Genomic DNA, 16,642 nt, shown 5'->3' with positions numbered 1-16,642 from the left:
AGCCAAATGGTCCACTCCCAGAGATGTCATGCTGTCCAGAAATAACATCTCAAAACTTTCATCCCAACCAAAAACACATGCGCGCACGCACACTCACGCGCACACACACACACACACACACACACACACACACACACACACACACACACACACACACACACACACACACACACACACACACACACACACACACACACACACACACACACACAGTTGATTTTACAGCTTGTTCAGTTCTCTTGGAAATCTGTCTGGTTAGTTACTGTACAGCCTGAGCCCCAACTCCTCCCTTCTCCCTCACAGACTACCCTCTCAATTGCGGCTTGTTCAGGTCGAGTGTGAGGTGGAGGAAGAGGAGGAGGAGGAGGAGGAAGGGGAGGTGTAGAGGAATGCAGGGTTGGGTCGGGTGGAGTGGGAAAAGAGGGGTCTCTATGTGGGTCTGTATGTGGACCCTTTAGAGATTAAAGATGTGTATGTGAGCGCATTGATGAAGTGTGTTTACTCCTCGGGGCCCGCTGCCTACCTGACAGTGCGGAAACGTGTGAGGAGAAGCATCAAGGTGAAAGGAAATGGGTGATTTTTAAAATTCTGATTGTAACTTTCTTTTCTTGTTCCTTAGCAAATTTGATCTTAAAACATATAAAGTTCAAGCATTAGCCTGTAAAAATCTATGAAAAAGGAAAGTAAGGGAGGGTTGAGTGAAAATGACCCAAGGAGTTACAGCAAACCAACCGCCATACTGACACTGGTGTTGATGTGGTAGCAGTGTTGGCCTCAAATACTCACTGTAATGTGGTATTGCGTATTACCTTGCACATTAGTAAGCACACCAATGATTTTATGAAGATCATAATGTGTTATTATCAAACTGCAGTTAACTGCTTAGAATAAGTGTAATGATAGTCAAAACGAAATACAATTAGCATTCAGTGTTTTTCCACCAATAATATTAAATACTTTTAATCACACTAAAGGTAAATATATTGCTCTGATTATTCCATGACACTGTTGACACTCAGTATTTGACAACCATTGGATAAAGTGATGGAAATTTGAAATTGATTCATGATAATTTAGAGGAATATGATAATTGAATGATAATAAGTAACAAAAAAAGTACATTTGAAAAGTAAAAAAAAATGAATGTAGGGTATTTTAGCTTTATAATTTATTACCTTTTGCAAAATTGCTAAGGATTTCATTATTAATTATATAATGGTACTAAAATGCCAAACATTTAATAGATGAAGCATTACAAATTTGAGGACCCGTTGATACCGAATCTGATACCCATACCAATATCATTACCCATACCATTATCAATACCACTAGCATTGATATTGGTAGATAAAATAATAATGAAAAATTGTGAGAGAAAAAGATAAACTCAAGTGACAAATGTTACGTATAATCCAGTTGGACTGAACTGAGCTGAACTGCAGAATCCCTAAATTGGCTCGTATACTTTCAGGTTACACAAAAATACATGCTTATGCAAAAATGCACACACACATCCCAACGTGCAGAGCAGCAGGAACACTGTAGGCTGTGTACGGCGACCCTCCTTCACTTCCGCACCATAAATGTGTGTTTGCTATACGAGGGAACACGGAGGAGAAAAGAGGAATTCATGTTGGTGTTTATTTGAGCTTTGGCCAAATCCAACCTGGGGCGGCTGTGTTGGCGCGCACCCTGCACCAAACCCCAGCCGCTCCTGTACCCCCAGCCAGACACACACATACTGTACACACTTACACACACATTTACTACATTCTATTTCTCTCTCTCTCTCTCTCTCTCTCTCTCTCTCTCTCTCTCACACACACATGCACACACACTCATACCTGTCCTAGCCATATCAAGGTGTGTTTGTCTTTCCCTGCCCACCATTTCAGGTCCTCCCAGAGCAGGTATTTCCCTCTCTTTCCCACAGACACACACACATTTACACACAAAGACACACACACACTGTAGCTACAGAGGGGGGCTGTCTGTGGGCCGAGTGTGTGAAGCAGTTGCATTGATAACCTGCAGCTCACAGTCACCCAGTCTCACTTTGTGGCCGTCCCCCTGGTGTGGAGCTCCCTTTGCCTCTGCTCTGTCTCCCCTCTGGCTTCTCATTCTAGGACTGTCTGTGGACGCGCTCAGACCCCTGCGCTTACTCGTCACCCCACTGTCACCATGACACCCTCCCCGCTGTTGTTCCTGCTGCTACTCGGCCTTGTAGGCGCTCAGGCCCCCGTGGACCTCCGCACTGCTGCCGCCATGGGTAAGAACACTGACCTTTAACCTTTGAAGCTGATCTGAACTTCAGTATCTAAAACCTCAGAGCAGGTTTTATAAGACGATAGACTCAGAGAAATACTTTCATTCATTGTTTCTGTTACTCATGCAGGGAGGAAATTTCAAAGGATCTCCCTCTAAATGTACTTGTCTTATTATAATAGCCCTGAACCAAGAGTCAAGAGTTAAAAAATAGAATTACACAGTTTTATTGATTTACATACTGAGGTTATTTAGGTTATTATTGATAAGAGGTTATTGATTTGAAGTTCTCAGTCAGTGTTTAATGTGGCAGTTTTTTTGTTGTTTCCTGGTTGGATGGTGTGAGTGCAAAGTTTCAGCTGGTATTGTGTGTGTGTTTGTGTTATAAGTGTGTGTGTGTGTGTGTGTGTGTGTGTGTGTGTGTGTGTGTGTGTGGTAGTGGGTGTGTGATGGAGAGGCTGGTTGGAAGGAGGGAGAGAGGTGAAGGGTGAGAAGGGAGATCAGTGATGTTCAAGGCATTGGGAATTTTGATGTTTAAACTAACAGGGCCATAGATGCTTTTACTTCAGTGGAAATGCAGCACACCATCTCTCTCTGCTTAAGTATTAATAATGTCATTATTGTTACAGATTCTATGGTAGAAGCAGTTTTTGTCTTCCACATGAAAAACATATTTAATATAAACAATGCCACACTGTTGGGCAAAAAAGGTCCATCAATGTACTTAAAACAAAATATTAAACAAAACTTGGGATCTTAAATTATCATTCTGATAAAATAATGTTAATAATATGATCTATCTTTTTTTATTCAGTGAATTATCATTTCATCTCTTGGTCCTTGATCATAGTTTTTCTGATCAAGCCCTTGTTCATCTCTCTCTCCTCCCCTCCTGCCTCCCTGCATCCTGTTTTTTTCTTTCCAGCCTCCATCCTCTCCACCCTCTTTTCCCCTCTCAATACCTCCGTTCTCCTTATGCTCCTCCCACCTTTCCCTTTTTCCTCCCTCCTCATTAAGTTAATTTTTTATGTACCGCCATGTACCTAATTTTTTGTAATAATTACGAGTTCTTACAGTTATAATGCAAACTATTTTGACCTTAAAACATAACAACGCTCTGTCTTTGTGTTTTGTCATGTCTCTTAATGTGCAGCCGCAGGCTTGTGCAAAACTCGTCCCACAGACATCGTGTTCATCGTCGATAGCAGTCGCAGCGTTCGCCCTTCAGAGTTTGAGCAGGTTAAGGTCTTCCTCGCTAAGGTCATTGAGGGTCTTGATGTCGGACCCAACGCCACTCGTGTGGGAGTGGTCAATTATGCCAGCCGCGTCAAGAACGAGGTATGTGGCCACAGCTGGCATGCATGAGCCCTGAGCAAATCATTAAGGTCTTTTTCAAACTTAAATATAAGTAACACTGCTGTTATCCAACTTTAGGTGTCTCTTAAGACTCACCGCACCAAAGCCGGACTAGTTAAGGCTGTGACAAAGATTGAGCCTCTGTCCACTGGCACCATGACCGGCCTGGCCATTCAGTTCGCCCTGAATGTGGCGTTCAGTGAAGGCGAGGGCGCTCGAGTGAAGTCCCCTGACATCAGCAAGGTCAGACAGACATTTACTCACAAATTCAACCTATTCTATCATTTTAATTAGGGTTTATTTAACAGGGGTCTTTGTTTCTTTTCCAGGTTGCCATTATTGTGACAGACGGACGTCCCCAGGACAATGTGAAGGATGTGGCTCAGCGTGCTCGGGATGCCGGGATTGAGATTTTTGCAATCGGTGTGGGTCGTGTGGATATGAGCACCCTGAAGCAGATGGCCAGTGACCCTCTGGATGACCACGTGGACTATGTCGAGAGCTACAGCGTCATCGAGAAGCTCACCAAGAAGTTCCAGGAAGCCTTCTGTGGTAAGATGGGAAGACGGAAGAAAAAGGAAAGACGAGGGTTTTTTTTCCTGAAAGTTAGAGAGGGAGACATGAAAACAGAGGGATTAGTCTTTAGTGATGGACTTTTCTGTCAGGGTGGGTAATAACTACCCATCACTCTTGTGGAGAAAGCTGTCTGCTGGCCCCCCTATACTGAGGGTAAGGTGTCAGGACTGTCATCTTCTCATTCCAACATATTGTTTCCTCCCTTTTGTCCTCAACAATACAAAAATATGTTCATTCATTAAACCTCATTAAATATTCCCTGTGCATGAGGACATCAGGGCAGGAACAACCTCTTGGAAGGAAATTTGCTCCTGTTCTTCTGTAGGGAAGCGAGACTGATCTTTCTGTAATTACAGATTCATTAGTGACAATCATTAAACTTCTAATTAGCGATGCCCTTTGGCTCCCCCAGTCTGCGGCAGTTTGTGACTGCTGCCTGACACTCGCTTTCAGCGGCCAATCATGACGCAGATGTTACATCCAAAGGCAGAGCTGCATGATGGCAGTGCTGGATTGCTATTGGACAAGCCTGTGCGTCACATTTAGAAACAGAAAAACAGATGTTTTTCATGTGGCTCTTCCAATGCTTTCCATCTGTTAGTTTTAAAGATCCACTGGAATCAAGCATCATAAATACATAAAAAATGATAGAAGTGCAGGTCACAGTGGATCATTAAAATCAATGTTAGAATTTCCCGTTTTCAAACTGACATAGTTTTATTTTCTCCCCCCTAACCCCATCCGCCCTCCTCCTTCTGTGTGTGTTTGTGTGTGTGCCTCCACATGTATTCCACTGTGTGCACGTGTGTGTTCTGCATGCACGCACACACAGTGTCGGACCTGTGTGCCACCGGGGATCATGACTGTGAGCAGGTATGCATCAGCAGCCCTGGATCATACAAGTGTGCCTGCAAAGAAGGCTTTACCCTCATGGACAATGGTCGCAGCTGCAGTGGTGAGTGTGTGTGTGAATATGCTACTTTATGCACATCCCCATGTGTTCCCCAAGTAACATGCCTTGTTGTGCGTCTGACATCTCCAGCTTGCAGCAACTCAGCGACAGATGTGGTGTTCTTGATCGATGGCTCAAAGAGCGTCCGTCCTGAGAACTTTGAGCTGGTCAAGAAGTGGATCAACCAGATTGTTGACAAACTGGATGTTTCTGACAGCAAGGCTCATGTGGGTCTGGTGCAGTACTCCAGTTCAGTCAGACAGGTACTTCTATATCTAATTCCACCCAACAATCAGTGTCCTTCTTTCCACATCAAACAGAATAATACATCTCTTTCTTGTAGGAGTTTCCCCTGGGCCTCTACAACAACAAGAAAGACCTGAAGGACGCCGTGAAGAAGATGGCCTACATGGAGAGAGGAACCATGACCGGCCAGGCTCTCCGCTACCTGTCAGACAACAGCTTCGGCCCTGGCCATGGCGCAAGACCTGGAGTCGCTAAGGTGGGCATTGTCTTCACTGACGGACGCAGCCAGGACTACATCGGAGATGCTGCCAAGAAGGCAAAGCAGAACGGTATGAGTAGATATGTGTAGATACAAATAGATACAAAAGAAAGCCTCATGTTACCAGTGAGTACATGTGTGGAACCTGTGAGTGGTTATATTTCAGGTTTCAAGATGTATGCTGTTGGAGTTGGCAACGCAGTGGAGGATGAGCTAAAAGAGATTGCCTCTGAGCCGACTGGAGAGCACTACTTCTACACAGCTGACTTCAAGGCTATGACCCAGATCGCCAAGAAGCTGCAGATTAACATCTGTCAAGGTGAAATGTTAGAAATGAAATACAAACATTTAAATTAAGTACAATATAACCAGCTAATGTACCATAGAACCTGACACAGTCACTGAAAACCAGTCCTTTTGCTTTCTGTCCCACAGATGAGGACCCCTGTGAATGTGACTCCCTTGTAAAGTTCCAAAAGAAAGTAGAAGATGCCCTACAGGTGCTAACAAAAAAATATATCCTTTACGACAAGTGGAGCTGAAAGTGATGTTGGAAATTAGTGTTTTTATGTTGTTATTTTGTTTTCTGTCCATATTGTTGTTGTCCTTGACAAAATCTTACTAGATAGCATGTCAAAGAGGATCGCCTTGCTTGAGAACAAAATTGTCTGAGGACACACATCACACTCCTCACTTAACACTACACACCCATCCACACACACACACACACAACCAGACAAAGACACACACAAACACACTTTTTACTTCCTGTAAAATACTGAAAAGGAACCCCATGTACCTGTGTGTGGAAACCCTGACCTCTACTTACATCCTGAGCTCAGCTCCCTCCTCTCTCGGCCTCACCTTCTCCACCCTTGGGTCTCCCGGGACACAAAGCGCCGGTTGCCATGGGGACCATGCCTTTGTGTGTGTGCTCTCCGAAGGTCATCATCCATAGCCAGCCTGTGTGTTTGTTAATAAAAGTCTTCCCTCATAGGGAAACAGTACTCTGAAGTTTTTTTTTATTGTTGCTGCCACAGTGTTGAATTTTCTAAAACTCTGTAGAGTCGTTGTCTCTTTTAATGTCCAACTGAGCAGCACATCATCCTCACCTGTCCGTTCATATCTGTTATTTTCATATATCTCTTCTTTCTCGTCTTTCATATCTGAAGGCTTCAGCTTTCTTCTCTTAGCCCCCGAAAAAAGATATCTAATATTTGATATGGTGTATATTTACATATAACTTCATTTACTATAAAATATGTGTCTGGTCATGAAGGTACACCAATGATGTTATTTTTATTTTCATAAATAATGGTGATTCAGGAAGTAAATCTGATAGAATGTGAAACATGTGTGTGCCAAATAAGCTTCACATACACAAATGTTTAGAGAATAACAAAGAATATCCTATTTTGATACAGTTTAAGTTGTACAATAATTATTAGTAAAAAAACTACATAGAATATTTCTAGCCTTCCCATAAAGAGTGGGCTCAAAGGACCACAAGGACTTAACAGGCATTCATAGCAAAATGGTGCAGTTCAGTAACACAAATTAAAAGTGTAAAGATGTAGTCTTTGACACTAAAGACTTGTTGGACTAAGACTAAGTCATTGAGGTTCTGAAGTTTTTGCCATATATAAATGGATAACTCTGCCAAAGTAATGATTTGGGGGATATTCTGACACGCAAGGTTTTTCTTTGCTTTTGATTGACAAAAAGAGGGATGTTAAAACTCAGCTGACTGACAGAACATGTTTTGGTTAGAACTCATTGATGGACAAAAACCCAAGTAGTCCTAGCCAAACAAAATACATGCTGTGCACTATTTTTTATATTTTATATTATTAAAAAGGTAGTCAAATTGAAAGATTGCTTTCAGATCAGGAAAGAATGGTCATCATTTTTAAATTTGAAACTTTGATTATTGATAACAATAGCTTAAAAAAAGCAATAAAAGTTACTAAAGCAAGAGATATGTGAATTATAGAGGGCTTCTTTTATTTAAATGTTTAAACACTGGTAAAACATGTTTCATATTATAATTCACGAAGTTAAAATTTTAATACAAACAACCAGTTATTAAAAATAAACTCCTGTGGAGACTTTTTGAGTGACGTGGAGAGCATGCATCGTTCTCAACGAGCAGCGGGCGCGGCTGTGATTCCCTCCCGGTCCCTCCTAGCTGCATTCGGAGCAGGCGGAGTTCATCCCTCAGCATTCAGACTGCGAATGTGTCACGCTGTACGAACACCCCGCTGGCTGATCCCACTATACGGTCTCCTTTTGGTCCATTTAGATAGTTAATGCAGATTATATACAATAAAAATGTTGAAAATGTTATGGTTGTAAAAATGTCATGTTTTACTTTCATTTGTTGTAGGTGTAATTATTAACATGTATAGGGTGTTTTTAACCTCTTTTTGTCTGTCCTGCAGCGTCCATTATAATTTAAATATGCAAATTAAGTGATGACGTCATTTAGCTTCTTTCCTCACTGAGGAGAAGCAACACTGGAAGGAAACCAGCGAAAAGCTGGCTGTTAAAGCTGTATTTTTCTCTAAGTAACTCAAGAGAACTGATTTTAAATTCAAAGAAGGTGCTGTGGTAGCCTGTGAGCAACATTCAGACATAGAACACTGTCTCATAGTGTTTTCAAATCGAGCAGTCGTCTAAGTACGCTGTTTGAACAGCTTACAGCATCTGCTAACAGGAGCTAGGCTAACTTATTCGGCTAACCGGCATACTGTCTGTATGATCCGGGAGCCGGTGTGAAGAAGCTAAGAGGTCCATCGGTGTTAATAATTAGTAAAATAGATGATTGCGCTGTACGAAAAAGACTTCCGACACCCTCAGTGTTTTCGCAGTGGAAGAATTCAAGGTTCAAGCTACCGGTTGGGTTAATGTTTCAGCTAACAGGAGCTAGCAGCAGCCTCAGGTAACTCGGGTGCTTCTGAACCACTACAGAGGATGGCCAATCAACCTGCCGCAGGCTTCACCTGCAGGGCCAACAGAGGAAACAGCCCAGGACCAGTGTCCAGTTCTGGCCACTCTCGTCCTCACCAGTCCGAGTCAGAGTGCGAACTGAACCCGGCTGTGAAGTGCTTAGCTGGGCTTTGCAGCAGGGACGAAGAGGAGCGAGCAGCGGCTCTGGAGGAACTGAGCCAAGCGGTTCTGCTGTGCTTAGGGGTGGACCGATCCGGGTCGGCACGGCTGAATAAACAAACACTTCTGCATCTGCTCCGGCTGTCCAGATCGTGTCCCCTGCAGAAGGTTCGAGGGAAAGCTACCGAGCTGCTGCGGACCGCACAGGTAATGATGGCGAATATTCACAGTACTTTTAGCCTCGCTACATCCGCAAACAAGCAACCAAAGGTTCTTCCCCAGCTCGAGTGAAACTGAAAACACCTTCAACAAGATTACTCAATGACAGGGAGAAGTTTGACACACTGACAGAACTTTGGCGTTTTCTTTTTAATGTGATATTAATAATAAATCAAGGTGGATCATTTGTTATTATACTGATAACCTTTCAGTTGATCGTCCATGTTTATCAGCTGATGTCGGTTTCTATCAGATTGCTGGATGTTTCATCAGACATTGAACTATTGGAGGTGATGCAAGACTCCGCTGCGGTGTGCACAAACAAGCAGACCGGACACGCCCCCTCCCGGGCCCCTGAAAAACACACAGGGACACACCCCCGGGTCTTCTTTTTCACTGTTCACCGCAGCTTCTAGAAGTAATAAGTCCACTGCCTTTGTGTTGGGTCATACAGAAGTTTTATGTCCACTGTTGGAAATAACAATAGATAGCCATCTACAGCCGGTGTTCCGGTGATGTCGGTGAGTTTGGCTGTAGATTTGATGGACTGTAAGTTATGAAACGGGTCTCTCCGGTTACAGTACAGCTGCTGCAGTAAGTAGGTCTGGTCAAGTTCAAGCGGCTGAATCTGTTTGCAGATTGTCTCGGTTAGGTTTTTAAGACCTATTAAAATGATCCAGGCTCCTGAAAGTGGAAACGGGATTGATTAATTGTGTCGGTTTGCAATAACGGTTATGAAATGTAGGTCACAGGTCATGTATTTTATCTGAAAAATATTGACATTTCAGCGGCAAACACGCCCTAGTCTCTGTTTTCTCAGAATTAACTCATTTCTTTTGTTTTCTGAGTAAGAGAGAAAACAAGCACTTTGAAGATACTTGCAATGAACATTTTTCATTATTTTTGCAAGTTTAAGTAATCAAAGAGTTTAAAAATAATGGTTTTATTGTTAATTGTCTTTATTTTGTTGCTATTTATTGTCATTTGACTTTATTCACTTTCTAAATCTTCCTTCTCTAGGAACACGGTGTGGAAATCCCTCGTGCTCTGGCTTTAGGTCCAAGTGCTTTCATCCATGCAAAAGAGGTTAGTACGCTTTGTTTTTTTAAGTGCACACATTCACGAGTATTTAAAGGGCTTAATAAGATATTAGCCTTCATGTCTGATTGCCAATCAGAAGCTGCTGTTATGGCTAATACATGGCTTCAGAATCAGAAGTTTGTTTTAGTGCAGCACACGGCATGCCTTTGTGCCTCACCCTCAGATATAACTCCTCTTGTTGGAGGCTGACATCACAGAATCAGATCAGTTTAGAAGTGTTTCTGCCAGCTATTACCATAAATAAATATCCACCCTTTCAAAGTAAACAAATTGATTTGTTAGGTTAGCAATGAGTGCTGTATAAGCAATGTAGCTAACTATTGTGCTGCAACACTTGGGTGTCTATTGTTTCATGTCATCAAGAGAACAAACACCAGACATGAGTTGCTGGAGCTGATGGTAGAAATGAAGATTTCATATGTGACTCACTTGATTTGATGTATTTATTTATTCAAAAAGGGACCATGTACAATGTTTAACATAAATGTCACCATTTGATCTGCAGTCCCTTGGCAGGTCACAATTAAAACATCACATTGATGAGCTTTCCATTGGAGAAAGTGGAAGTGTTGTGTCAACTCCATGCAGCTGCTCATTTACAGCTTTTTAGAGAAATGTTTTAATGGTAATCACACATAATTATTTCCTCAGTCACTCAATATGTGCATTTATCTTAACTGCATAGATAAAATACTAAAATGTGACAGCTGTAAAGATATGTCAGCTCTGATCAGGTCTTTCTCTCTTGTGCTCTTCAGATGATGAAAGAAGGGCCAGACCAGGACATCCTCATTGAGTCTTTTCTTTCATCGGGTCGTGTGGACCACATCACCATGGTGATGGCGTTGCACCCTGCTTACCTCAGCTGCTTCCTGAGGACCCAGCATGCTTTGTTGGAGCTGGATGGCCCTTTGCCTCGTCACTGGAGACATTATATTGCTGTTATGGTAAGAGAATAACAATATCCTGTATTATTTACACCTTTAAAAATGCTATTTTTGGCCATGTATCAAACAAACAATGAATATAAAAACTTCAGCGGAAGATATAAACATTTTTTTGAATTGTTTGCAACCCAGAAGAAAACAGTTTCAAAAAGACTTCCATTTGTGCAACACAATATAGTCAGTAGTTCTATATTTTCAAGGAAAACTGATGAAATTTGCCTTGTAACAACTTGTGAAAAAAGTCATTGTGTGGTGTTCTTATCAGCAACTTTAGCTTAACTTGAGATACTTGAATGGTAAAAAATCTGACACTGACAGATGATGAATTCTGTTGTCTTAAAGCTTGAGCAGGGGTTTTCTGTGGCATGGCATGCTAACTGTAATCCACATGATCAATAAAACATTAATCGCTGTCTGTACCTTGGTAACTTTGTAGACTGAACTGTGTTAGTTACCTTGAAAAGTAATGAATGTAATGTAAGTACTGCATGTTGTTTCACTAATTGATGTACCACTCTGCACATTTTTCTTAAAATGTACTCCAACATCCTAACTGATGTAAACAAATATAATAATTTAATTTTCTCTCATGATAAAATTATTTCTGCTTCTTAGATGTCTCACAAACTAAATTGAACTTATACATCTATATTAGTAATGCTGCTTTAACTGCAGCCAGAAGCTTTTACAGTCCCAGTCAGCTGCAGTGAACAATAAATCATTTGATTCAGCATCCCTATGAGTGATATGACATCACTACACAGAGCTTTTTCAACGTGCTCGGTAAACACAGCTGCAGCTGATGAAAGAGTTAATTGAGTTGAGTTTGATTTATGTGTTTGTCAACCTTGGGACCCATTGTCAATCATTGTCTATCAACGTCTGACGGTGAGAGGCAACATGTAGTATTTTTGGCCTCATATAGCGTCTGTTTTAATTGTCAGTCTATGGTTAGACTAAGGATGAACAGTAGGTGGAGAGGTTGAGTTGTGTTTATTCAGTCTCTGAACCTTCATATTTATGGGCACAAACAGTTGCAGTTATTATGTAGATGTGACATACTGATCAGTGATTGAGCTCTTATTTAAGGATAAGCTGTCGTGTTTTCTCCCTCTTCATTAACCCTTCCTGATGTTTTGCAGGCTGCAGCTCGTCACCACTGCCCGTATCTGGTGCAGCAGCACAGCGCCGGCTTCCTGGAGGCCGGAGGAGAGGAGAGCTGGCTGAGTGACCTCCAGTGCGCTCCAACCAAACTCCGCAGCCTGCAGACACTCAACAAGCTGCTGGCTCACAGACCCTGGCTCATCACACAGCAGCACATCCAGGTCAGACACACCACCCACACACTGCCTGTCTCACGCTCTTCTACCGTCTCTTTTTTAATAATATGATTTAATACTTAGTCTGTATCTGAAATCACTCCCTCAATGACTCGCTCACGCACTACTCCCTGCTATTAGTGTGATCTGTTTTTAGAAGTAAACTAATATTTGGGAATCTTATGAGGCATACTCTGTCATTTTTGAATGGTGGAATTTTGTGTCTTTAAAACTGGATTTAGTGCTCTGTGGCTCTATACTTTTTAGCACGATGTGGAAACTCCTGTTATGGACTCTACTTTGTACTTCTTCCATTGAGGAGAAGGCAAGGACCTGAAGAAAATGGAATAAAACGTTGCTTTTTTAAAACATCAGCATGCATGATAACTAGGGATGTACATTTAAAGTATTTTCATGATCGATTTTTGGAAATGTTACGATCAATTATCGATTAATTGATTAATAAACATTATTATTCTTACGCCAAAAACAATGCCAAATATGTGGTTTTCCCCCTAAATTGTATTTTCTACAGCAACAAAATGCATATAACTGACGGGATTGAATACGGGCACACGTTTGACACGCAGAATATCAACGAACAGGCTCATTAAAATATTCTATGCGGACATAGCCTTATAAAGTGAAGGCTGAGACTACTAACAGAAAAGTACTTCAGACTCACAGTGTCCAGTTTTCTGTCTACTCGTTCTTATTGAGAAAAATAAACGTGTATTCGATCAGGTGTCAGCCGGGAGCGCAACCGGGTCATAATCAGTCCAGCTGCAGAAAAGCTCAGACGGCTCTGATGTTGCTGGTCTGCAAACATAGCGTACCTGAATTTCCCCCCAGTCTGTTGCCTTCGTATCCAAAGGTGGGAAATGTCCTGTGTAAAGTTGTCAACCTTCGTGTCCGTGTCGTTGTTGGCAGCAGTTTTGTATTGATCCTCTTTTAAAAAGTGCTTGTGGAGACCTGACGTGCAGCCGCAGCCCCCAGCTGAGCGTCTCCGCTGTGCGCAACACCTTTAGTCAGCTAATTCACATCGAAACATGCTTCAAACTTAAAACACCTCCCTGATAGATGAGTGTAATATGAGACCTCATGATGTTTGTTCCACGTGACGGAAAATTGATAACAAAAATTCGTGTTTCGAGTAATTTCTTAACAATCAATTAATCGATACTCGATTAATTGTGATCATCCCTAATGATAACGCATATATTTCTACCACTATATGGTCCATAACAAGCCAGTTGCTTGCATCTGCTTCAGAGACAGGATATTAAAACAAGAAATGTGTTTTAGTGCTATACTGTTATATTTCACTGTAGGTAGGCAACAAAGTTAACCAGCGTTGTTGTACAACAAACTCCCCTATCCACCCCCCTCTGTCCCACAGGAGCTGGTGTGTCCTGGTGCAGATCCTCGCTGGTCATTGGCTGAACTTATACATGCTGTGGTCTTGATGGCACATGCTCATTCACTCAGCTCATTTGTCTGGGGCTGCGGATTAAACCCGGAACCCGACCACATCGGAGGTTACACATTCCAACCTCCGTCACCTGGACACCTTCCTCGAAGTCCTCATAGCCCTGCTCATGAAGACAGCAGGCAGGAAGTGAGTCAACCAGCCATTTTCTGTTATTACTAAACAATGTCCACAGAGCAGAGTGAAGATTTCTCTAAGTCAATTCCAGTGTTTTCTGGTGGCAGCAGAGGACACAGCTCCCTTCAAGAAATTAAAAAAGCCCTTCTATCTTTTGATCCTCAGCTGGTTGATGGTGCGATGGAGGTGGAGGTGTTGATGAAGAGGATGGTGGAGCTGCAGCAGCAGCAGGAAGAGGAGGAGTGCACGCAGGAGGAGATGGTTACTCGCTTTGAGAGGGAGCGGAGTGAGAGCATACCGACAGGTATAAACACACCCTCTTATCTCCACCATCACAAAAATATTTAGCTGGTTGATGTTTGTTTATTCACTACTTCTCTTTGTTGTGTTTGTGTAGCGGTTGTACGGGGAGCACCACCTGACCTGGTGCTCCATTTGGTGGAGGAACCAGAGTTCAGATACGAGGACTTTGCTCCAAGAGGAGAGCAGGCACCACCCACCATGAGAGCACAGGTAGTTTGGAGGATTTAAAATGAAGTGGATTCAAACGTGCATCATATTCCCAAGTTGTTCTTTCAGACTTTTTACAGACAGGTCCACTGACCTGTGTTTGTTGATGTTGTCGTCTCATGTGTACAGGACTACTCATGGGAAGATCACGGCTACTCTCTGGTCAACAGACTTCTGCCAGACATGGGTCAGCTCCTGGATGAAAAATTCCAGGTACCTAACCTTTTAAAAAAAAAAAAGTAGAAGTAAACTAATAATCTACATCAAGATGATTGAAAACTCTACAAGAGTTGTTTTTTTTTATTACTTTCTCTCATAGATTTTGTGTTTTTCAGTGGAAAGAGTCAAATACTTAGCAGTTATACCTGTCTGTGCTTTTTAAAGTTACTCAAGTTAAAGAGTCTAAGGAAAATGTTATCCTTTAATAGAACTGCTTACATCACATAAACTGTAACAACGAGTCTCTGTCTGAAGGAGCCAAAACCAAGAAAGGGAATCTTGTTAAAGTTTTTGACACCTGGCACAGCCCCAACAAAGAGATCAGCTGTACAAACTGGCAAATAAAAGTGATCATATGGGAATTAGCACGATAAACAAAAACACAGATGAAGAGATTATTCTATGAGATATGACTAAGTACATCAGTGATGGATTGAACACATAATAAGTTAAAGTGTTGTTTCTGCAGGTTGTGAGCAACCTGACTTACCACAGGATGGCCATGCACGAAGGTGTGGACACTCACACTCTGAGAAAAGCTCTGTGGAACTACATCCACTGTCTGTACGGGATCCGGTCAGTACAATTCTCTTTGGAAAACTGTTATCAATGTTTTTTACTCTCATTACCTCAATAACCTGTTAATCATTTGACCCATGTAGCTATGATGACTACGACTACGGCGGCGTGAATGTGTTGTTGGAGCGCTCTCTGAAGGTGTTTGTAAAAACCATGGCCTGTCACCCCGAGCAGACCACGGCACGCATTTACCAGGCCTTCTGGAGACACTTCAGACACTCTGAAAAGGTACAAACGAGTATTATCTTTTGTACACAAGAAAGAAATTATCCTTAGTAAGAAGTAGTAAAAACCAGAGAGCCCAATTTAATATCACAATAGACTTAAAAGTGTGACATCAAGCAACCTGAAAGTAATGAAGTGTTTTGTTTTTTTCTCTTTCTTTGCAGGTTCATGCAAACCTCATAGTGATGGAAGCCCGCCTACAGGCAGCTCTTCTTTACACCTTACGAGCCATCACTCACTACATGAGATGATGCCCTCGCCCACTCACAATTCATTTTTGCAGATGCTGAGCCAGCTGTGATATACCACAGCCTAATGCATTACACAAGGATAGACAATCTTTTGCACACACACTAACACACATCTACACACCCACACACACACACACACACACACACACTACAGTGAATATTTGTGTATGCATATCTTATGTTTCAGTGTTAGTGTTTCTTAATGCTGCTTTGCACCTGGATATCTGAGATGTAGAATTTGTTACTTATTTTGCACTGAAGTTGATCAGGTTTTGTTTCACCACTTGAGCCTCAGGAGTAGTTCTGAATATCTTGCACATGTACTCCATCTCACATGGACATATCTATATGCTACATGCCAGGTGTGCTGGTGAAATAAGACCTGGTGTGACTAACTCATCAACATGACTCGAGTGTTTCTTCTGCAGATTTTAGCTGTCCATCCCATGACTACCCGTGCCTCATTCCTCTGTCTGCAGCACGTAGTGGACTGAGATCAAAAATACAAAAGAACTTGTATTTTTATATACAATAAAAAATTGCTTTGTTATTAAAACAAAAACTGTGTTGTGGGAATATTTTTCTGTCTTTACATGTCTTGTGTAAGGAATGGCTGTAGTCTGATTTTTCGATTTGCACAGACCTCTCTTCTTTCATGTGCACAAGTTTTTTGTACCCATCTTCTCGGTTCTGTTCTGTACACTGTTTTATGATACAAGTCTGTGCACATTTTTCACAATGTCACTGGTTTTGTAAATATTTGTAAATGTACTTATTTAGTTGTGTATATACGTCGTATGATATGTTTATTTTGACTTCTTTAATTTTAATTACTAATGACTTTTTAATAATTGCTATATATGTTCTTGTTTACTGTTTTGCATATACTTTGCTGCTGTAACAC

At 41.8% G+C, this 16,642-nt stretch overlaps 2 protein-coding genes across 3 annotated transcripts; both read left to right on the top strand.

Annotated features, from left to right (window-relative positions):
• Positions 1-425: 425 nt before the first annotated feature.
• On the top strand, positions 426-6,661 carry matn1 (matrilin 1). The gene is made up of 10 exons (XM_034704749.1): positions 426-2,269; positions 3,419-3,603; positions 3,700-3,864; positions 3,951-4,173; positions 5,030-5,152; positions 5,240-5,412; positions 5,493-5,724; positions 5,821-5,973; positions 6,090-6,170; positions 6,277-6,661. The coding sequence occupies exons 1-10, from the start codon at positions 2,182-2,184 to the stop codon at positions 6,324-6,326; spliced, it is 1,473 nt and encodes a 490-aa protein (XP_034560640.1). The 5' UTR covers positions 426-2,181; the 3' UTR covers positions 6,327-6,661.
• Positions 6,662-8,134: 1,473 nt separating this feature from the next.
• sesn2 (sestrin 2) lies at positions 8,135-16,300 on the top strand. 2 transcript variants are annotated; one of them, XM_034705052.1, is made up of 11 exons: positions 8,135-8,969; positions 10,002-10,067; positions 10,841-11,029; positions 12,172-12,354; positions 13,748-13,966; positions 14,120-14,258; positions 14,352-14,467; positions 14,594-14,677; positions 15,153-15,259; positions 15,346-15,490; positions 15,652-16,300. In XM_034705052.1, the coding sequence occupies exons 1-11, from the start codon at positions 8,628-8,630 to the stop codon at positions 15,736-15,738; spliced, it is 1,677 nt and encodes a 558-aa protein (XP_034560943.1). In that variant the 5' UTR covers positions 8,135-8,627; the 3' UTR covers positions 15,739-16,300. The 2 variants fall into 2 exon arrangements, with proteins under 2 accessions (XP_034560943.1, XP_034560944.1); XM_034705053.1 differs by lacking the exon at positions 8,135-8,969 and adding an exon at positions 9,370-9,502.
• Positions 16,301-16,642: the final 342 nt, after the last annotated feature.

Source organism: Notolabrus celidotus, chromosome 16, assembly GCF_009762535.1.
Source record: "Notolabrus celidotus isolate fNotCel1 chromosome 16, fNotCel1.pri, whole genome shotgun sequence".
Lineage (NCBI taxonomy): Eukaryota > Metazoa > Chordata > Actinopteri > Labriformes > Labridae > Notolabrus > Notolabrus celidotus.
Note: the sequence above shows the minus strand (reverse complement) of the source record. Positions and strands in the feature narration are given on the sequence as shown.